Here is a 24190-nt window from a genome sequence, read left to right as displayed (position 1 = left end):
GAAATACAATGATGGCCGTTGATTGCAACTAGGCAATTGGCAAGGAAATGCTTATACTTGTCTTGTTTTCTACTTGATATCCTGTATGACTGTAACTAGACCAGGATTTGTGGGGAAGCTTCCCCTAAATAAGCTATCATTACCAACTTTGTCCTGCTTAAATACCCGGAAAGTCACACACAGATGGACCACATTCCTTTAGTACAAGACAAATGATACGGGATTGGGTTTGATTAGATGAATCCTCTATTATGAAGGTGGTTATAGAATAGCAAACAATTATTTTGATAAGCAACCTAGTGAACAATTACATTTCAAATCCTAAATATCGCTATACAAAACTGGATTTCACGGTATGCATCCTGACAAAAAATGTAAAACCACTGCCACAATAAACTCTACCAACGCATGGTTCCGTAGACTGTTCATTGCATAGACTTACTACCTGAGGGTCAGTTTGATCATTTGCATCTCCTAACCCAAGCTGACCATGTTCACCCCAACCCCATGTCATTACTGATCCGCCATCTGCCGAAAAGTTAAAATAGTCCAGAAGTGAAGACGGGTGAATACACAATTGATGGTTTCTTACAATTAACTTTTGCATCAGATCCTCACCTGTTACCCCGGCAGAATGCTCAGCTCCTGCACCAATCTGAACAACCTTTGTACTATCGAAGTTAAGGACTCTTTGCATGACACCTTCATCTTCTGTGCAAATAAGACAAAAGTTATGTTCAGAATCAGAGTGCAAATTATGAAGTGATGGCGCCACGACAGGTACTTGTTACGATGAGTAGAAAATTGAAATAGAATAAACCATTTAGGGGACCCCAAATTTGCCTAAAAACTATTCACCGGTATTGAAATGAAACGGGCCCATTAAAATGGAATACAAATGGAAGATTCACATAGCCAATCCCAACTAGTTTGCGATTGAGACCTAGTTGACCGACTTATTACACCAAATAGAAAAAATCATAGATAATCAATTTGGTAACAAGTCTAACAGACATTTAAGAAGGTGAGAACTGCAAGTTCGTATCCAATAAATGAGGATTGACATTATGTTTCTAAGGGTTGACTTCCACTTAGCCAAATTATTATTGGCTTGTTCTTTAGTTTGCAACTGAGTTGAGTAGACTCGGCAAACATTGACTCTTTTACTCGACTTTTGGGCCATCGGCTGATATTTTCCCGTTTCAAGTTAAAAAGACTAATGGATTTTTTCTCTTCAAATATTTACTAGACACAGATAACCTTAACTCTTCTATTGGATTTCTGAATGTATCTGATATTCTTTCAAGCATATTTGGAAAACTACTTTTCCCCTCTTTAAATGTCGATGCATTTGATGAAATATAGCAGTCGCACCACAGTTCTGTAGCTGGTGCCAAAGCATTTAGCTAAAAAGCCACCAGAGTGCTGCTTCGCATATGTATTTTGTTTATCATATATGGTTATAGAGGTCATATTAATCGGGCAAAGCAGGGATTTTCGGGAAGGTTGGTCAGTTTGACTATTCATGACCACATATAAAGAAAAACACAATTTTGTGAGAAGTTTAGGTACTCGTACAAAGTGCTTTCAGCATCACTTTCACCTTTCAAGTATCAACGTAATTAATGGAGGTAGATATACTTCCTTCTTACAAGGATTCAATCAAGGTGAGTAAAAGCCATACATTGTGAGAATCCAATCTCCAGAAGCAGGAGAAAGAGACTCGAGTTTCATAAAACTTTATGGAAGTTTACACAGAAAGTTAATTGAAGATCATACCAGATATATGCTTCATCATGTTCGCTTTCTGAGCATTAGCAGGAACGTTGTAATTGTACCTGCCAAGCATGTATACTTCCCCATCACCTATAAAAGTGGTGAAAGGAATGTCTTCAAGTGTCTATATGCCATGTAACATTTCCTTCATGTATTCTCACATTGGTCATAATAAGATCTAAAGCCTGACATACCTGTCAATACAAGAGCGTGATTCCATCCTAAAGCAACCTGGCTGAATACTAAGTCTGCAGTAACACGGTGGGGCCTATACACATCTGGAGCTCCATGGAATGATCTACCCCATACATATAAATGTCCATCCACTTGAAAACAAACAAACAAACAAACAAACAAAATATTAGTAATATATAACTGGAAGAAGTATAACCAACTTGATAAGATTATCATTCACTAACAGGATGAAGCCACAACCACCCGTTGGGCCAGCAATCATTTGTATTGGATTATATAATGGAGCACTTAGAAACTTACTGGATATTGCTGCACTATGATCTCCATTTGCAGTGATACTCCTGATTTTGACATTTTCAAAACCCAAAGTAACCTGAGGAGTGCTAACTGACTTGTGTTTGTCATCAGATATACCAAGTTGACCACGTTTCCCAGAACCAAATCCATAGATAATATCCTCATTATCTCCTAATAGAAGTTAATTGAAGTGAAAAATCAGCTTAACCATGTTCGATACATGCTTATTTGCAGACAAGTGTGTGGACGAGCATTGTGGTAAAACAACTTGTTTCCACAATGATGGTTATGATCTTTAAGAAAAACTCTAATCAACCTGCTTTTCTGTCCTCACATGATGATAGGAATCAATGTTGCTCGGACTCTTCAAAAATGTTGACAAGTGCGTGTTGGATCCTCCAAAAGTAGTGCATTATTGGAGGATCCAACGCATGTGTGGAAATATTTTGGAGTCGGAGCAATATAGATAGGAACCGGATATATCGAAATTATTAAGTAATGTACCAGCCTTGCTACTTCTCCGGAGGTAGTGGTATGGACTGCGTACATCTTACCTCCCCAGACCTCACTATGTGGGAGTACACTGGGTTTGTTGTTGTTGTATTAAGTAATGTACCATTTCTGAGGAAAATTACCCGTAACAATCAGTTACTTCCCCACCAGAAAGAACTTTTCTCAAGATCATTTTGTAGCTTGTCAGTAAAGCTGCAATATGTTTCCCAAATGTATTCGCAGAGGTGGATCCAAGATTTAAATTCTACGGGTTCAAGATTTAAGGTTCTCAGCTTGAACCCATTATATTTTAAAATTTATGGGTTCATGTCTACTATTTGTTGCACTTTTAATGAATTTTTACACATAAATTTATGCTTAGTGCCAAAAGTACTGTGTTCAGATGAAAGTGGTACCGTAACGTTGGATCTGCCCCTGAATGTATGTCAGACTGAACTTTAGCAGCCGAGATCATTACCCATCAAACATCGCTGACACAAACAGACCACAGTACTGATACCCATTTAAAGTTTTTGGCACCAACAGAAAAGATAAACGAATAATCTGTTCATGAGTTGCATTATAAACTATGCTGCACAAAATTCACTTAGGATATTCTTGCAGGCTTATTATATTTGCGGTATACAACGATACGATGATGCAGAATAGATGTTAAGGTCAGCTGGGACTAGCTTTTGAAGAACATTTTCCATAACTGCTCATAGAGCTGTAAGAGAGAATGCAGAATTTGACATTTAATATTAAGTACAGTTTCATTGTGATTAAGACAATGAAGAAACTACTGCCATACTCAACCTGATTAACCATGCAGTAATCCCTGGAGTTCTTATGTTAACATGCGTGATTGCTGTGACTAATCACAACAATCCAATTTCATTTCAAGCTCATGGCGATAACCCCTCAAAATAGTTGTATAGCGCTAGTGAAAGTGTAAGAGAAGCATTACAGCACTATCAAACTATTATGGAAAAATGACAAAACTATGAGTCTTTGACCAATTATACAAATGAGAATAAGATATAAAGCACACAACAATCTCAGAAAGTGACTTTGTTGATATAACTAGATTAAAAAAGTGCAAAACTTGGCCTGCTTTACCTTTTAGTACGACGAGTGAATGGCGCATGCCACAAGCAATTTGCTCGACATGCCTAGTCTTGAAGTGCAACACTTGTACAGGAGAACATGTTGAGATATAATTTCCATGACCAAGCTGACCAAATGAACCATCTCCACAAGTGAATATGTAACCAGTATCTGGTAATTGTTAAACATTTACACTCAAAGGCAAGTTAAAACAGGTGTTCGACTAAACAAGATCCCTCTACAAACATACCACAATTATTCAAATCAAAGTTGAAGCAAGCTAACATAAAACATTCAGGAATATACTAAACCAAAAAGTTGTATAGCTATTCCAGATGACAACAGAAAAACCATTACGAACCGGTCCAAAATATACCGGTTCTGTTGCCTAAACAAAATAATCCTGTTTTGTCATCCCAACACCACAACCACTTAATGAGGACTTACTGAGGCAATCTCACCAAAATCCTCTTAAGACAGAGGCTCTGACCTCCAAATTAAACGAGGGATCCAAAAAATCCTCAAAAGTCGCACCAATGGCAACTGAGGGCCCCAATCCTCAGGACAATGTCTCTCTCTCTATTCCCTAACGCCTACACCTCCATCATGTCTACTCCCATGGAAGGGGTTATCATCACAACTCCACTGTTGAAATGACACTGTCCGTTGCATCAACTTACTCTCCTCCATTAACCTCCTTTAGTAAGAGCCAAGGCATAGAATTAGAGGTACCCAACTCCTCTTCTTCTACAGCCTTAGCTCCCAATAATGACAGACATACCAAGCTCCTACCAAGGACAAACTCCAGAACCAATAGTCTTCACCACGGTGCCCCCTCCACAGAACCACACTCCATCTTCCTGGCTGGAACTACTTCAGGGCAAGGGCATCACCCTGAATGCAAACTTGGGCAACCAACCACTAGTCATACTAGTACAGGATGCTGCCTACTTGGCCTTCCTAGCCAAGGAAAGCCTGAATCAAGCAGTAGAGGGACCGGGGACGCAAGTTTGGCTACAAACCTTACTGCAACCAAAAATAATGGCAACCCCTTACCCCCTTCCAACTCAGGAACTGAACACTCTGATGAACCAAGTGTTCCAAACCCTCCCTTCTTTCCAGTGACAACTCCAAACATGGAACTCCCAATCCCGAAACTGGTACCACGAACAACTCAAGAAATACAAATCACTGAGGTAGGAGACCAAGAAACGGGAGGAAACTCCATCCTAGAGCTGGTGAAAATTCTGAAGAAGACCAATGCAGAGCTAGAACATATCTTGGCAGTCTTTTGAGAACAAAAAAATAGGCGCCTTCATTTTGGAAAAGCTGACAATGAAAGAGTTCAAAGAGCCTACCTCAGAAGCTATTCCAGTTTACTGTCCCAAGGGTATGAGGATGTGCACACTGAACCTAAGGAACGAGAGAGACCAAGTGCATTCTGCTGTAGCACTGGATCCAATAGGGGGACCCAAGGAACCTTCTCAGACCGGAAAAGGGAAGGAACCAATCCAGCACGCCCCAGAGCTCTCGACTCTAATGAACTTCATAATCTGGAATATTAGGGGAGCTAACAATGCTAGCTTCAGAAGGCAATGTGACACCATGGTCAAGATGCACAAACCTGCTATGCTTGTCTTGCTAGAAACTAGAATGACTGAGCACAATAGGCTCACTCAAGCTTTACACTTTGACGCCCAAATCCAGTCCACTGCCAATGGACTGTCTGGAGGTATAGTTATCATGTGGAAAGAATACATTCTATAGTTTGACTACATATCCATTACTTCTCGGGGGATCCATGTGATAGTCAAGGTACATAGTAACCCTATTCTCTATTGTTTATGCTAGTACTAACTTTATCAAAAGAACTACTTTGTGGAATGATTTCATTGATCTCTCTAATAATTATTCTGGGGACTGGCTCATTGGAGGAGACTTCAGTGAAGTTGTTCTCCAGCGTACAGATAAACTAGGAGGAAATAGTATAAATACTAACAGAGTTGGCCTATTAAGAAGCTATCTCAACCATTGTAACATGATTGATCTTGGTTATAAATGGTGTAAAGATACTTGGACCAACAAAAGGTACAAGAATAGGCAACACCTAATCCTTGAAAGACTTGACAGGTGTGTGGCAAATATCTCCGGGATAAATGCCTACCCTGAAGCAACTGCCACCCATTTACCTAGAACTAAATATGATTATTGAACTCTTTTAGTCAGACTTTCGCACCCCTAACCCTTTAGCCCCAGACCCTTCAGGCTAGATCCCATGTGGTGTGGTCACCCTACCTTCCAAGGACTTGTCCACAAATGCTTTGACCTTCCCAATGCATTTTCCACTGCTATTGACAAATTCCAAAAGGAATCTGTCAATTGGAACACCAATACTTTTGGAAATATCTTCCACAACTCAAAAGAATCCTAACTAGGCTAGATGGCATCCAAAAGTCTCAGCACCACCAGTCTAGTCCCCTCCTCCTAGACCTTGAATCACAACTCATCGCTGAATATGCTACCCTTCTCAAATTTGAAGAGAAATTTTGGAGAACGAAATCCAGAATAAACTGGCTCAGTAAAGGGGATGCTAATACCAAATTCTCACTCCTCAACCCTTAACCGAATGAGAAAAAGTAGAATCACCTCCTTCAAAGATGAAAATGGGGGCTGGACTCATGACCACAAGGAAATCACCCACCTCCTTACCTTTTTCTTCAATCAGCTCTACACTTCTGAGCATACATGCTCCACTCTTAGCACTGCCAACAGCTCTACATTTGGCCCAATCCTTAGCCAAAATGTCAGCCAGTCCTTGTCATACGATCCGGATCGGCCTTAAAGCTTTGGACTACATCTTCCGAGGCCAATACAAAGAGGTCCAAGCCATAATCAAACCAAGAGTTAAAGGACATATTCGGTCGACCTCTTTTAGGCTCCTAAGCCCTCAATTCCATGTGTGGATAATTGCTTGGAACTTGGAGTATGCTTAGAAGAGCCCATGTGGGTTATTTCCAAAATAACCACTTTTGGGCTATTTTCGTAATAGGCTATTTAGGCAAAGGTATGGAGTGAGAGGTGGTAGAGGTAGACGTGATGCAAGAGATAATAGGTTGAGGGTTGTTGGGTCTTGGAACATAGGGACCCTTCAAGGTAAGTCCATAGAGCTTGTGAAGATTCTTAGAAAGAGGAGGATCAACATTGCGCGTGTCTAAGAGACCAAGTGGGTAGGGTCTACGGCTAGGGATGTGGATGGGTACAAGCTGTGGTACTCAGGTTGTGAGAGGCTAGAAATGGAGTAGGCATCTTAGTAGATGAAGAGCTTAGAGGGCAAGTAGTGGAGGTTAAGAGAGTTAGCGATAGGTTGATGACTATTAAGTTGATCATTGAGGGGTTTACTCTAAATGTGTGTAACGTTTATGCGCCGCAGGTGGGCTTGGACGAAGAGGAGAAGAAGAGGTTTTGGGAGGCTTTGGACGAGGTGGTGAGAGGTGTGCCTAGCTCTAAGAAGATTGTGGTAGCATGGAATTTCAATGGGCACATCGGGGTGTTACTGGGAGGTTATGGCAATGTGAATGGAGGTTTTGGTTTTGGGGAGAGGAATGAAGAGGGAGCTGCTCTGTTGGATTTTGCGAGGGCCTTTAGGATGGTGGTAGTGAACTTGAGCTTTCCGAAAAAGGAGGATCACCTGAATACCTTCTGAAGCGCAATAGCCATGACTCAGATTGACTTTTTTCTGCTTAGGAAGGGAGATGGGGCGCTGTGTAAGGATTGTAAGGTTATTCCGAGTAAGAGTCTTTCGACCCAACACAGGCTTCTGGTAATGAACATGGTTATAAAGAAGGATAAGAAGAGAAGGGGCAGGGAGCGTCTACCCAGAATTAAATGGGGTAGCTTGACGCCGTTGAATGCGCTGGAGATAGGGGAGAAGGTGGCGGGAATGGGGTGTGGAAGTGTAGGGGGGACGCGGATGGTATGTGGGATAGGTTTGCTAGTTGCATCAAGGAGACTGCTAGAGAGGTGTTGGTTGTCTCGAGGGGTCGGGCTGGACAGCATCGAGGGACTGGTGGTGGAATGAAGAAGTTAAGAAGAAAGTGGAGACTAAGAAGGGGGCGTATGCTAAGTTGGTTTAGAGTAAGGATGAAGAGAAGAAGCGGGTCAATAGAGAGGAGTACAAGTTAGCTAGGAAGGAGGCTAAGTTAGCAGTTACGTCTGCTAAGACGGCGGCGTTTGAGAGCTTGTATGCGAGGCTAGAGGATAAAGGAGGGAAAAGAGGTTGTATAGGCTTGCTAAGGCTAGAGAGCAGAAAGGTCGTGACCTAGATCAAGTGAAGTACATTAAGGGGAAGGATGGTACAGTGTTGGTGGAGGACGTTCACATTAAGAGAAGATGGTAGTCGTATTTTCATGGGCTCTTGAATGAGGAGGGTGACAGAGACATTGTGCTAGCGGAGTCAGAGCACTCAAAGGAGTGTCGTGATTTCAGTTATTGTAGACGTTTTTGGATGGAAGAGGTCAGAAAGGCTATTCGCAGGATGCAAAGTGGAAAGGCGACGGGGCCTGATAAGATACTAGTGGATTTTTGAAAGTTTACTGACAGGACTGGTTTAAGGTGGTTGACAGAATTGTTTAATGGCATTTTCAAGATTGCAAAAATGCCCGAGGCCTGGAAATGGAGTACTTTGATTCCTTTATATAAGAACAAGGGGGACATCCAAAGTTGAAACAACTATAGGGGTATTAAGTTGCTGAGTCACACTATGAAGATTTAGGAGAGAGTGGTCGAGCGGAGGTTGAGAAGGATAGCGTCTATTTCAGAGAATTAGTTTGGATTTATGCCCGGTCGCTCAACGATTGAGGCAATTCACCTGGTGCGGAGACTGGTGGAGTGGTATAGGGAAAGGAAGAGGGACTTACATATGGTGTTCATCAACCCGGAGAAGGCGTACAACAAAGTCCCTAGGTAGGTTCTTTGGAGATGCTTGGAGGTGAGTTGAGTCCCGGTGGTGTACATCAGATTGATTAAAGACATGTATGATGGAACAAAGACTCAGGTGAGGACGGCGGGAGGAGATTCAGAGCATTTCCCTATCTTGACAAGGTTGCATCAGGGATCGACTCTTAGCCCGTTTTTGTTTGCGTTGGTGATGGATGTGTTGACGCGGCATATTCAAGGAGAGGTGCTTTGGTGTATGCTTTTTGCAGATGATGTAGTTTTAATTGATGAGACGCGCGGGGGGGAGGGGGGATGATAAATTGAAGGTTTGGACACAAACCCTCGAGTCTAAAGGGTTGAGTAGGGCCAAAACAGAATATATGGTATGCAAGTTTAGTGACTTGAGGCAGGAGAACGAAGTAGTAATAAGGTTGGATTCCCAAGTTATTTGTAAGAAGGACAGTTTTAAGTATCTCGGGTCTATGATTCAGGGGAATGGAGAGATTGACGAAAATGTCTCTCACCGTATTGGGACGGGATGGATGAAGTGGAGGCTCGCTTCTGGAGTGCTGTGCAATAAGAAGGTGTTGGCCAAGCTTAAAGAAAAATTCTACAGAGTGGCAGTTCGTCCAGCTATGCTGTATGGAGTGGAGTGTTAGCCTGTCAAGAACTCCCACATTCAAAAGTTGAAGGTGATGGAAATGCAAATGTTGCGCTGGATGTGCGGGCTTACGAGGAGTGATAGGGTTAGAAATGAGACTATCCAGGAGAAAGTGGGAGTGGCTTCGGTGGAGGACAAAATGCGAGAAGTTAGGTTGAGATGGTTCAGGCATGTGATGAGGAGGGGCATGGATGCCTCAGTTCGTAGGTGTGAGGCTAGCTTTGGATGGTTTCAGATGGGTAGGGGTAGGTCGAAGAAATACTGGAGAGAGGTGATTAGACGTGACATGGAGCGGTTACAGCTTACTGAGGACATGACCCTAGATAGGAAGATATGGAGGACACAAATTAGATTAGAATGCTAGTACATGTGGGGGAGTCATAGCCAGTAGTTAGGAAAGCTTTGGGGTAGCCGGGCTGGTAGTCTTAGGGCTATGTTCTAAGGTTGGAGCTGATAGTAGGAGGGTATGGGGGTAGTGGATGCCTTGGTTCGTCAGTGTAGGATATTACTTTGTGGGTGTCTTATTTCTACTATTTCTTCTTGTTTCATGCGTTATTATGACTTTGATTATAATTCTTTGTCTTGAGCCGGAGGTCTACCGGAACAGCCTCTCTACTTCTCCGGAGGTAGTGGTATAGACTGCGTACATTTCACCCTCCCCAGACCCTACTATGTGAGAATACACTAGGTTTGTTGCTGTTGTTGTTGTTATTTAGGCAAAGGCAAACACTATAAATACATGCCTTAGTCATTTCATTTCACAACTTTGATGATATTTTGAATAAAGAGTGAATTGCAAGCTTGGTTTAGCTTGTGTTGACATCTTGTTTAGAAACGTGGGTTGCTTGGGGACTCGATTCCCTTGAGGTCTATGTAAGAAATTGGTGTTCAATTCTACTAGTTTAGGGGTCTTCGGGTTTGATACACCCGTTGGTTCTTGATTCATAGTAGTTTCTTATGTCAATTTATCTATCTTTACTTTCTTGCATTGTTTATGTTTTGATTCCTTGGTTAGATTCTATCTTTTGTATCTAGATCCGTATAATTTGGTATCAAGAGCCGAGTTTAGAGTCGTTCCCATGATTCTAGTCTTGGGTTTTGCCGTCTCGAAAATCAACAAAAAGAGAATCAAAAAACTGAAAATCACACAAAAAAAATTATTTTCGTTTTTACCCATAGGCCGAAACTTTAAGGCTTAGATTCTTGTGTCTTTTGTGTGTTTCTAGCGTTAGATCCTTGTTCTCTAACACTAATAGAGTCTAGATTTTGAATTTGATCTATTTCCGGGTTGATTTGAGTCATCCAACATTGTTGAGCTTGACTTGAAGAAACTTGAAGGTGGATCTCGAATTTTGGAAGGTTGTTGTTGAGGATTTGGACGTGAAAACGTGTTAGTAGTGTATGGGAGTTCAACGTGAATCTAGATCTTCAAATTTCATTCAATTCTGAGGTCATATGCTTAGGGTTCAAGTTTGAATGTTCTTGGTGTTCTTCATCATCTTCATATCTTGTTGAGGAAGAATATTCAAAAGTGGTTGTTTAATCCAAAAAAGAGGTAACAGAGGGTGTGAAACTTGTTTGTCTCAAAGAATATTCCAAGGATATTATTCCAAGTCTTCAAAAGAAAGAAAGAATTCAAAAAGCATCAAAAGGGAATATTCTCAAAGAAAAAGAAAAAAGACAGTACAAGAAGGGAACCACAAGAATATTCAAACTCTCTTGAGTTTGAAGGATCAATTGAAAGGCTCCAATTCTTGTATTTTTCATCCAAAAACCGTCTACCACACCTCAAACAAGAAGAAGAAAGATTGAAACACAAGTTGAAAACAATTGACAAGTGATCAACAATTCAACAATCAACCTAAATCGCAACTTGATGTGCCACGTCATTCAACCCTTGGAATTGCCTTAAGCTCAAGTTTGGATTCTAAGTTTCTTTTCTTTGATTCTTAGGTTTCTTTTTCTTGATTCTAATGCTAATTACCAACTAGTAATCACCTACTTCGTTGTGAATTAATCTTTTTGAATCTGTTTCTTTCGTGTCTTCGTTCTTTATGAGCTTTTTTCGTTTTTCAATTCATTGTAGCTTCTTGATTCAAGTACATACATAATTTTGTTTATTTGAGTCTTTCAAACAAGAATCCATTCCGACCTCAAGCCACAGTTGGTACCAAGTCATCTCATTAGAGTACAAACAAGCTATAAACACTTGCGACGCCAATTGAGTGACAATCAAAGGTTTGAACCTTGAGAGTTTGTGAAGTTGTTTTCCTAACCTTAACTTGCTTGTTGTTTTTGTTTTTGTTTTAGTATTTATTTGCTAGGTACTATGGCATCGGGAAAGGTAACCATGGGAGCTTTGATGACGGCCATAATGGGTATTACTAGCCAGAGGGAAAAATGGAAGAGATGGAAAACTCTCTTTCAAAGAAGTTGGATAACTTAATAGAGAATCCAAGCTTTCCTAAATCCACCCTTCCCAATCCACAAAATTGTCAAGCTCCCTTGAGTCGACATATTCCAAATGAACTTCAAGGTAACAAAGCTAACTCTTGCATTCTAGTGAATGAGGCTAGTAGCCAACTAAGTGTGAATGATAGCTTCTCTTTAAGTGAGCCTAATATCTCTTTACTTCATGATGATAATGTACAACTTGACAGTGTAGATACACTAGTTATCCTAATGATGACAAAATTGACTCTTCTAGCAAGATCAATTTGTGTCCACCTAGTGTTGAAGCCATTGTGAAAAGTGATAATACATTGCCTTGTGGAAGTCATGAGGACCAACTTGTGTGTGAACCTAGCCCATCACTTAGGAATGTTTGTGAAGTGTTTAAAGGACCTCAAGTGAATGGTGATGTTGAAAATGTTGGTCGATTGAATGGGAGTGACCCTCTAATTGCTTTAGTTGTTGATCATGCTAGTATAGAGGGAACATATGATTGTACTAGTGGTAATTTTGGGAGAAAGAAGTGTTTCCTACACCCATGTCCATGGCCACTCTACCCGTTTGATCTCGGTGATCATTTGAAATGTGGTGGTTCTTCTCCACACCACTTGTGCTTGGGCAAGAAGACAAACCAACCATGGTTGAGGGTGTTGGAACTCATTCCTATGACGGAACGTTTTTCTTGAAGATTTCTAATCTACTTGAGAGACCAAAGTTGTGTAAGGGAAGGGTTTCCAACAAAGATGAGTGTTATAGAAGGTTTATGAGCTTATTGAGACATGAAACCCATGTGAACCTTCATGAACGGTTGATTGATTACCATAGTTCCTCTAGCATACCCCTTTGTCCAAATCTCTTGAATGACTAAGTAGCTTCTATAATGTGGGGTTACACACCCTTGATTGATCATTTTGATGCTTGGTTATATCTTAAGTGTCTGCAACCTTGGCATGATGTTATGATTGATTGTACTAACTCTAACCCTTATGCCATGAGGAGTGTGTGTTCCTTTATCCTTCCTTTGGTTTTGCAGGATTTGGATTCGAGGACGAATCCTTTTCAAGAAGGGGAGGATGATACGATCCAGATCGGCCTTAAAGCTTTGGACTACATCTTTCGAGGCCAATACAAAGAGGTCCAAGCCATAATCAAGCCAAGAGTTGAAGGATACAATCGGTCGACCTCTTTTAGGCTCCTAAGCCCTTAATGGCACGTGTGGATAATTGCTTGGAGCTTGGAGTATGCTTAGAAGAGCCCATGTGGGTTATTTCCAAAATAGCCACTTTTGGGCTATTTTTGTAATAGGCTATTTAGGCAAAGGCAAACACTATAAATACATGCCTTAGTCATTTCACTTCACAACTTTGCTGATATTTTGAATGAATGCTCTTATGAGTGAATTGCAAGCTTGGATTAACTTGTGTTGACATCTTGTTTAGAAACGTGGGTTGCTTGGGGACACGATTCCCTTGAGGTCTACGTAAGAAATTGGTGTTCGATTCTACTAGTTTAAGGGTCTTCGGGTTTGATACATACGTTGGATCTTGATTCTAAGTAGTTTCTTATGTCAATTTATCTATCTTTACTTTCTTTCATTGTTTATGTTTTGATTCCTTAGATTCTATCTTTCGTATCTAGATCCGTATCACCTTGAATGCTCATCTTAGAGACAACAAAATTACTCAAGCTCTCAAAGGCTTTATCTTAAAGCACCTGAACCTGATGGACTTCACCCCTTTTTTTACCAAAAGTATTGGAATATTGTGGCAGAAAAACATCCCAATTCTTTAAAGAAGTGTTCTCCCAATGCACTATGCCCAACCAAATGAATGTTATCCTCATGTGTATCATTCCAAAAACTACCACTGCCACCCCCAAAGATTATAGGTCAATTTGTCTTTGTAACACTGCTTACAAGCTAGTTACAAAAGTCATTGTGAATAGAATCAAACCTACTCTCCCTATCATCATTGGCCCATCCCAAGCTAGCTTCTTCTTTAATAGAAGGGTTGCAGACAATCCAATCATTATCCAAGAGTTAATCTCCCACTTTAATAAAATGAAAGGTAAAAATCCAAATATGATTCTCAAGATTGATTTGAAAAAAGAATTTGATAGACTTAAATGGTTTTACATCAAAGATACCTTTTAGTACTTCAACTTCCCTCCCAAACTATCCAAACACATTATGTCTTGTGCCAGCACTTCCTCCATCTCAATCCTCATAACAACAACATACCTAGTGTTTTCCTACAAAGTGGAATCTGGGGAGGGTAAAGTGTACGCAGTCCATACCATCACTCAAATGAAGTAGAGAGGTTGCTTCCGATAGACCCCCGGCTGAGGACACATAACAGTATAACCAACAATCAAACAAAAAATATAAAAGCACACAACAAAAATGGGATAACACGCCATTGGATAATAATGAAAACAAGGCACCCCCAAGGTAATACTATAAACTCTCTATTCGAAATCGAAGACAACATCGAAACACCACGAACAAGCAACTACAGGCATAGATACAAACCAAAGCACTCTTACCTACTATTATGGACGAACTCCTACGCTCTAACCCTCTACCCTCATCCGCGTCCTCCACCGATGCGTCTATCCAAAAAATTTCGGTTCCGGTACCAGTTGACCGGTCCGTCGACATGAAGACCGTTATAATTTTTTTCTTTTAATTTTGGTCATTTGGAATTGTTATATTAATAAAATATAATACTATAAGTTATATAAGTTAATATATTATATTATATAAGTTAATTATATAATATAATTTAAATTGTTAGAATAGGAATAGTATATTGAATTCTACTTAGAAAGGGATTGTACTGTAGAGTCCTATTAGGAATAGGATTGGAATGTAATGTCTATAAATAGGGTCTCATTGCAATAATTTAGATACAACAATTCAATAATATTTTTTCTCATATTTTTCACATGGTATCAGAGCAAGTTTTGTGAGAAAATTTCTGGGAAGAAAACTCAATAAGACAGCCCGGTACTTCAATTTTCGACGACTGTCAAGTCCAATTTGAGCCCTCGTCTATTTTTTAAGTGTTGTGTGCGAAAACCAACACCACCACGAGGTGAGAAACACCCAGGAGAGCAAACCCCAGTGCTCGAATCTCATCTCCGACGATCCACGCGCCGTCGGAACTTGTAGATCTACGCCTCACGCACTTCACGCGCCGGCGCGTGCGGTTTATTCCGGCCAAGTTTTTTTTTCAGTTAGGTCGCCACTTCATTACAAGGCTGTACCAATAGTTTTTTCTTGATTCTGACAAATCTTTCAAGATTTCGATCACCAGAACCTACATTCCGGTGACTTTTCCGGCAGTTTCTTTTTTTTTTTAGTAGCCTCGCTTATTCATTCTGGGGCTGCTCATATGATTATTTTTGATTCCGAGCAACTTCCAAACATCAGATCTTATATCCAGGGACTTTCTTTTTTTTCGGGCCAAATTCCAACTATTTTTTTTTCATGATTAAATTTGAATCTTAATGAGGAAATCAGAAACTCAGATGTCAGAGTTTATGAAGAATCAACGAAGGAAAGGTCGATTTGGAAGATCTCGACCTAGGTGTAGTTATTGTGAAAGGTTTGGATATACTCGTGGCGTATGCTATTCTTGACCTAAGTGTAGTTATTGTAAAAGACTTGGACATACTTATGGAATATGCTATTCTTTGCATGGTCGACCATCTAAAAATGCTCATATTGCTCAGTCTAACACCACAGGTGATCAACATGTATATTTATCTAACAAGGAATATAATGAGTATCTTCAGTATCAAGCAAGTAAGCATATATTTCTACCAATAGCGTCAACTGCAAAATCTCCGACCTTTGGATCATGGGTTGTGGACTCAGGTGCTTCTAACCATATTTCTGGTGACAAATCACTTCTGTCTGATATTGTTTATTCACAATCTCTTCCTGCTATTACTTTAGCTAATGGAATTCGAACAGAGCCAAAAGGAGTTGGACAAGCCAAACCCTTATCTTCTGTCACTCTAGACACTGTTCTTTATGTCCCTGGTTGTCCTTTTAATCTTGCATCTGTTAGTCGTTTGACGCGTGCCCTTAATTGTAGTATAACTTTTTTATGATTCTTTTCTAATGCAGGACCGCAAAACGGGACAGACAATTGGCATAGGACATGAATCATAGGGGTTTTACCATCTTACCTCTTCAAATTCCTTCACAGCATGCTCCGCTACAGATCCTTCCGACCTTATTCACAAACGTTTGGGACATCTTAGTCTATCCAAGCTATGAAAGATGGTGCCTAGTTTGTCTAGTCTATCCACATTAGATTGTGAGTCGTGTCAACTTGGGAAACACACTCGTGCTATTTTTTCACGTAGTATTGAGAGTCGCTCAGAGTTTATTTTCTCATTAGTTCATTCCGATATTTGGGGTCCTAGTAGAGTCAGTTCACCCTTAGGATTTTGTTACTTTGTTACTTTCATCGATGATTTTTCAAGATGTACTTGGCTTTACTTAATAAAAGATCGTTCCGAGTTATTCTCTATATTCAAAAGTTTTTGTGCTGAAATAAAAAATCAATTTGGCGTTTACCTTAAGAAACATGATACAAGGCCCCCTATCAAACGATGAGGCAAGCCTTACCATTGCAGACCTCCATCAAAATGGAGTCTGGAACTTGAATATCCTTTCTTTTAACCTTCCACCCGACATCATCTCCTTAATCAATAGTTTATTTCATCCCTAATAACAATCACCATGAGGATAAGCTTATATAAGGGCTTACCAGTAATGAAAGATTTTCAACATACAGTGCCTACAATCCCCTAAAATTGTTACAACTGATGATTTCACTGACTTTTGGCATGCAAACTGTCCCAACAAAATTTAAAAAAAATCTTGTGGCTCTTCTCCCACAAAAGACTCCCCACCAGAGTCAACCTCCACAAAATTGGGCTAAACCTTAATGCAACATGCCATTTTTGTGAATCTCATGATGAAGACATGGACCGCATCTTCTTAAAATGCCAAAATGCTATTGGCTTTGGAACAATATTCTTACCTACATTCCCACAGACCAGAACCTTCACATTGCCTTGGTAAACACCAGCAACTGGAGAGCCTACTGAAAACACTCAAAACAAAGCCTTACAATGCTTGGATCAAATGGGATGTTATTATCCCTTATTGTTTATGGAATATTTGGCTCAAGAGGAATGATAATCTTTTCAATAATAAAAAAGAAATCATTTTCACTAAAGACACCTGAACGAAGGAAGGGATACTAGCATTATGTTAGGGGATTTGGAGCATTTCGAGAGGTTTCGCGATTAAGGTTATTGTAGGCGCATTAAGGTTGCGAAGGTTAAGGGGGCTATTCGTAGGACGCGTAAAAGTAGAGTGACGGGACCAGATGAGATTCTAGTGAATTTTTGAAAGTGCACAGGAGGGGCAGGTATGGAGTGGTTGACTCGGTTATTTAACATAATTTTCAAGACAACGAGGATGCCTGAAGCTTGGAGGTGGAGTACGATGATTCCGTTGTATAAGAATAAAGGTGACATTCAGGATTGCAACAATTATAGGGGTATCAAGTTGTTAAGTCACACTATGAAGGTTTGGGAGAGGGTGGTAGAGTTAAGTTTGTGGACGATTGTTATTATTTTTGAAAAACAGTTTGGATTTATGCCAGGTCGCTCGACCACTGAAGTCATCCATCTCGTTAGGAGACTGGTGGAGCAGTATAGGAAAAGGAATAAGGATTTGCACATGGTGTTAGAGAAGGCTGATAATAGAGTTCCCAGGGAGGTTCTTTGGAAGTGTTTGGAGGCTAGAGGTGTTCCTATGGTGTATGTTAGGGCGATTAAGGATATGTACGACGGGGCCAAGACTCAGGTTAGGACTGGGGGAGGGGACTCGGAGCACTTTCCCGTCTTGATGGGGTTACACCAAGGATCAACGCTTAGTCTGTTTCTTTTTGCCTTGGTGATGGATGTTTTGATGCAGCAAATTCAAGGTGAGGTGCCTTACTGCATGTTTTTTGCGGGTGATGTGGTCTTGACTGAGAGACACGTAATGGAGTTAATGCTAAATTGGAGGTTTAAAGGCAAACCCTTGAGTCTAAAAGGTTTAGGTTGAGTAGGTCCAAGACAGAATATTTGGAGTGTAAGTTCAATGAGGTGTCTCATGAGTCCGACGTGGTTATTAAGCTTGATACTCATTCTATCAATAAGAGAGATAGTTTCAAGTATCTGGGGTCTATGATTCAGGAGAATGGAGAGATTGACGAAGATGTCACTCATCGGATTGGGGTAGGGTGGAAGAAATGAAGGCTCGCCTCCTAAACTTAAAGGCAAGTTCTAAAGAGTGGTGGTTAGATTGGCTTTGTTGTATGGGGGGAGTGTTGGTCTGTTAAGAGGGCCAACGTCTAGAAGATGAAGGTGGCAAAGAGAATGCTTCGGTGGATATGTGGGTGTACTAGGAAAGATAGGATTAGAAATGAGGTTATTCGAGATAAGGTGGGAGTGTCTTCAGTGGAAGCCAAGAGGAGGGAAGTGAGGTTAAGATGGTTCGGTCATGTGATGAGGAGGGGCACAGATGCCCTAGTACGGAGGTATGAGAGGCTGGCTAGGGATGGTTTCAAGCGAGGTTGAGGTAGACCAAAGAAATATTGGAAGGAGGTGATTAGACACGACATGGAACAGCTCCAACTTACCGAGGACATGACCCTGGATAGGAAGTTGCGGAGGAGGCGGAATAGGGTAGAAGATTAGTATGACTGTTGGATGTATATCTTTTGTTGTATTACTTGGTGTATCTTGTTTATGGTACTGTTGAATATGTTGATTTCTATTGTATCTTATTCTTTTTACTATTCCTTGTTTAGATTGTTTTATTTTGAGTCGGGGGCCTATCGGAAACAGCCTCTCTATCTCACATCTGATGTAGTGGTATGGACTGTGTACACTTACCCTCCCTAGACCCCACTTAGTGGGAATATCCTGGGTATGTTGTTGTTGTACACCATAGCACAAGCTACTGAGTTTCAATTGGTTGTAAGTAACCACCACAGAACTCAAGCTAGCAAACTCACCATCCAGGTAAGTTGGAAACCTCCAAATGCAGGATGTTACATGCTCAACACAGATGTTGCTGTAAAGAATAGCCCTAGAATTGGAGGATTAGGAGGAGCGATCAGAAATAACAAAGGGGAGTGGATAATTGGTTATATTGGCAATATGATTAATGTCACTCCCACCATTGCTGAAATCTATGCCCTCAAACAAAGACTTCAACTGGCTATCCAATTTGACATCAAACCATTATCTATTAATCTAGACTCATTGGAAGCAATTCAGTTTATCACTAACGGGCATTTGCCACATAACAATCTGATTCTTGAATGCAGGCACTAATGGAGAGGCTGGAGACAGCTCCACCAGTGCATGTTTACAGAGAAGGGAACAAGGTAGCGGACCTGCTAGTTAAGGAAGGAGCAAGTATGGCACCAATGGCATCACCATCAATTTTTGTTAGATCCTCCTATATTTGCACTGCCTACACTGAGTGCAGACATGTTAAGAACTAAGTACAGTTGGAAAATTTCTGTTTGTAATAATGACAATCATGGCCCTCAGTTGGCCCAACCTACTTTTGATGCCCAAGGGGGCACGTTTTGTAACCTGACTAATGCTTAACTATCTGTAAATTCCTATTTAACCTACAAAAAATGCATGAACTTTCAGTTCCAACAGAATTGACTATTTCCAAATAAGGCCTCCTGAGTAACTCGGAATAATGTATTTCAGAAGTAGTATGAAAAATAACAATCCAATATCACATTAGATTCATAGCTGAAGCAGAAGGAATGAAACCTGAAACAAATCCTGAGTGATTCCATCCAGCAGAAGCATGTTTAATAAAGATGCCTTCCAAAGACTCTAATGACTTTGGATGTAAGCAGTTAACCATCTCCCCATGGCCTAACTGACCAGAAGTACCCCTCCCCCATGTTAGCACTCTTCCACCTGCAAAACCCAAACAAACTTGTTTTTTTCCCCTACGAAAAGTAAAAATCTTTCTATTGAATCTAACACCAAGATGATATTTTTACCCTATAAGCTTGTTCTTTCTTTTTCTTTTCTACTCTTTTTGCGAAAGTTCAAAATTTTTCCCTTGGTTCTCATATTAATATGGTGCCATCTAAACCCCATCAAGTTTTTTCCTTTTCTTTAATTGCTGAAGTCATAATTTTCCATTGAAGCTCACACAATCAAGTAGAAAAAATATAAATACACAGACATTGAATCTCACTTGAAATCATCTTTAGTACAAAACCTAAGGCCCCATCAAGTAGAAAAACATAAATATACAGATTGAATCTCACACCAAAAAGGCATCATCTTTACTGTAAAACCCTATCAAGATTTTCATTTTGCCCATTGATTTTGAATCTTACACTCAAAAAGGTGTAATCTTTACTGCAAAAACTCGAACCCCATCAAGTTGAAAACACATTATAGACCATAGCGAAGCCAAGATTTTCACTAAGGGGTTTCAAAATACGATGAAGTAAACATATCAATAAGCTAAAAGGGGATTCAACATCTACTATATATACATAAAAAAATAATTTTAAACACGTATAAACAATATATTTCCCGCATCCCCTCAGCCCTACCTCGCTCTGTCCATGATTACAGGCAGAAAAATACATAAACCCCATCAAGTAGAAAACACATAAACACACAGATTGAATCTTACACAATAAAGGTGTCATGTTTACTGCAAAATCTTAAACCCCATCAAGTAGAAAACACATAAACATACAGATTGAAGCAAAGGTGTCATCTTAACAGCAAACCATATACAAGTTTTCAAATTTTTTTGGACATTGAATTTGAATCTCAAACTCAAAAAGGTATCATTTTTACTGCAAAACACAATCAAGATTTTCACTTTTTCATTTAATTTGAATCTCACACTCAGAAAGGTATCATCTCTACTGCAAAACCCAATCAAGATTTTCCTTTTTCCATTGAATTTGAATCTCACACTCAAAAAGGAACCCCATCAAGTTGAAAGCACATCACAACAGTGGCAAAGCCAGGATTTTCACTAAGGGGTTTCAAAATACGAAAAAACAAACACACAAATAAGCTATAAGGGGTTCAACATCTACTATACATACATAAAAAATAAATTTCAAATAAGTATAAACAGTATAATTTCCCGCATCCCCTTAGGCCTACATAGCTCCGCCCCCAATTACAAACAACAAAAATACAGAGATAAAGAAGAACGTAAGTTTGGAGAGATGATGAAAGAGCAAGCAAAACCAGGGTAAGGGCAATAACATGGGCTCCACACAAGAGAGATGGGAGATGGGACCAAAAAGGTATCATCTTAACTGCAAAACCTTATCAAAATTTTCATTTTTCCCATTGAATTTGAATCTCACACCAAAAAGGTGTCATCTTTACAGCAAGAACTCAAATCCCATCAAGTTGAAAACACATTACAGACCACAGTGAAGCCAGAATTTTCACTAGGGTGATTAAAAATACAAAAGACATAAAAATACACGAACAAGCTATAAGAGGTTCAACATCTAGTACATATACATAGAAAAAAAACAATTTCATATAAACGGTATAATTACAGACATACAAATACAACAAGAACAACAACAACAAGAACAACAAAGAATGTAAGTAAGGAGAGATAAAAGAGGAAGCAAACCAGGAGTAAGGGCAATGACATGGGCACCACCACAAGAGAGATGCGAGATTGGACCAAAAGAAGAAGAAGAAAGAGAATGGAGGAGTTGAGGTTTGTGTTCATCTTGGAGCTTTCCTGTTCCTAATTGTCCCTCTGTTCCTGCTCCCCAACTCCATATTTCTTCTTCTACTACTACTGCTACTTCTTCTTTACTTTCTTCCATCACTTTGGATATCTCATCAATCACACTTCCTTCTTATTGGAACTTGTTTGCCAACTTTGATTACCTTCGTCAGTTGCTATATGCACATTTGGGAATACAGCGGGCTCAAAATATTCAGATTTATTAAGTTTCAAAATAGGTGTTCCAACTAATTGGATGAAATTTCAAATTTTCAATCATAGATTTTAAATTTTTTAAAATATAAAGTTTGATTCATAGGTTAATATTTTATTTAAAAACATCATTTTTTCTATTTATTTACCCACACTATTATTTATCAAGATTTGGTCAGGGTAATGATGTTCGATTTAGGTCAAGGAGACAGGTTTAGAATCCCGTGTTAGTGTTAGGAGTCGGGTCTCAGAGTGGAATCAACGTAGGGTAACTGAGTCCCTGGTTGAATTTGAGATTCAAGTATCGAGTCAAACTAGGGCCGAGAGTAGAGCCGCATGTCCTGAGTTGAGGTTGGATCATAAATCGAGGTTGAGAGTCGATCTCAAAGTGAGAACAAGAGTCGGGTCTTTGTGTGCAAGTTGGGTCCTGGATCGGAGGTAGGTCTTGAATTGATGTTTGGAGTCGAGATTCAACTCCCAGGTCGAGATAGAGAGACAAGTTCGAAATTGGGGTGTGATTAAGAGATGAGTCATATGACTTGGATCAGGATTGGAGTCGAGTCCCAAATCTTGAATGAAGGTTTGAATTCAGGTCTAAAGTCTTGATTTGGGGTCGAGTGTTCGTTCTCGAGTCGAGGTTGGGTCAGGTCAGGTGGTGAGGTGTTGTGAATTGAAGTTATTTTCTTAAATAGGAGAAAAATAAGGTAATAAGAGAAAGTGGAAAAACATTTTTTTATACCAAACACCCACCTAAAGTTTTTTTTTAAGACCGATTTCAATTAACTCAGCTAAAGATTTGATTTTTTTTTAATCTTTTTTTAGCTTTGGTTAGATTAAAGCAGGTTAGAATCATTTTACCTAATCCATATCTTATTGAATCCATTTTTACCCATATTCATATGGTGAATTGCAATTCAATTCATTTTGAATCTGCCCAAATCCGATCCAATTGAATCCATTTTACCACTACACATAACTATATCTTGCTTAAATTTGGTCTTGATTTACCATTGTACACTTGGCTATAAGCTTTAATCAATGTCTCTTGACTATTATATTCACCCCGTTTCATTTTAACTGTCGCTTTAACTTAAAAATTAATACTTTAAGACCTGATAATTAGTTCTAACAATATATCTTTAACATCAAGAATAGAAAAGAAACAAAAAGAAAATTGGCATCATGATGCAACCAACTAATTAACTTACATTGCAATTTAATTCATCAAACAAACACAATCACATAATACTTTTGAGTCTCCATGAACCAAATGATACGTTTTTATATTGATCATTTGCACAAACTCCATATATTCAACACAACTATATAGAGATAATTAATTGTTAAAGCTTCCCATTTGAACCAAACAATAACGTCTGGCCGATACATTTGCACATTCGATATTTTGACAATTTTTGCACGTCTTTCGGCTAGACAACATCTGAAAATTACAAAATTTGTTAGTCAGCATCGCATAAATTACCGGCATGTGACAAGTAAGAAGTGCCCCATTCTTATAAATTATCTACGAGAGAGTTGATAAATGATACACTTACATTTTTAACAAAAGAAAATGATTTTTCATATCATCGATGTGTTGTTTCATATTTTTATCAAATATCAAAATGAAAAAAAAGGAAAGGTCTTTTGTACGATTAAAATAAAGTTATAAACAACTACATAACCAATTGACGCAAACATAAACGATAAAAGGGAAAGAAATTGGCTGACCAGAAGAAACGATGAGGAAAGCAAGTAAGCAACCATAAAAAACAAGTTATCGAAGCCTTGTCCATTTTTGTGTAAAATAAAACTTTTAGGGTCGTTTGGTAGGAAAATAAGTTATGTATGGATTAGTAAAATAAGGATTAATAATGCAGGGATTAGTAGTACAAGAATTGTAATGTTTATCAAGTGTTTGATTCATTGTGTTAAAAAACTAGATATACAACATATTGTGTTTTGGTTTAAAATTCTGCAAATATCATTTTTACAACTATCCCCTTGATCTTTCTGTGGAATTTCAATTTCATTTAACTTGAAATCTTAAAAATTAAAGTATGAATAGCTCAGATGCCTAAAGTGCATAGACCCTTCGTAAAATGATCTACGAACCTCTACTAAATCATGAAATGCATACTACCGCGAGACATTATTGTTCAAACAAATTGTTGAAACCACATATACCCTTTTCTTTTAATCTGCCAATGTCCATCTTCAAG

At 39.3% G+C, this 24190-nt stretch overlaps 1 protein-coding gene across 1 annotated transcript; it reads right to left on the bottom strand.

Annotated features, from left to right (window-relative positions):
- Positions 1-223: 223 nt before the first annotated feature.
- Positions 224-22099, bottom strand: LOC107847520 (ultraviolet-B receptor UVR8). Its single transcript, XM_016691814.2, has 8 exons — positions 21654-22099; positions 19787-19939; positions 3880-4038; positions 2272-2439; positions 1971-2102; positions 1780-1866; positions 619-711; positions 224-528 (listed from the first exon to the last, which is right to left on the bottom strand). Exons 1-8 carry the CDS (start codon positions 21853-21855, stop codon positions 332-334), a joined length of 1191 nt encoding a protein of 396 aa, XP_016547300.1. The 5' UTR covers positions 21856-22099; the 3' UTR covers positions 224-331.
- Between the last annotated feature and the right edge of the window lie 2091 nt (positions 22100-24190).

The sequence above is a fragment of the Capsicum annuum genome, chromosome 11 (genome assembly GCF_002878395.1).
Source record: "Capsicum annuum cultivar UCD-10X-F1 chromosome 11, UCD10Xv1.1, whole genome shotgun sequence".
Lineage (NCBI taxonomy): Eukaryota > Viridiplantae > Streptophyta > Magnoliopsida > Solanales > Solanaceae > Capsicum > Capsicum annuum.
The sequence above is the reverse complement of the archived record's forward strand: the minus strand, read 5'-3'. Positions and strand labels throughout refer to the sequence as shown.

Coding starts and splice junctions, on each gene's coding strand:
- LOC107847520 (XM_016691814.2), bottom strand. CDS start 21,855: ATGGAAGAAAGTAAAGAAGAAGTAGCAGTAGTAGTAGAAGAAGAAATA. Junction 2,440..3,879: donor TTCACTCGTCGTACTAAAAG/GTAAAGCAGGCC, acceptor AACTTCTATTAG/GAGATAATGAGGATATTATC. Junction 2,103..2,271: donor TCATAGTGCAGCAATATCCA/GTAAGTTTCTAA, acceptor TTTGTTTTCAAG/TGGATGGACATTTATATGTA.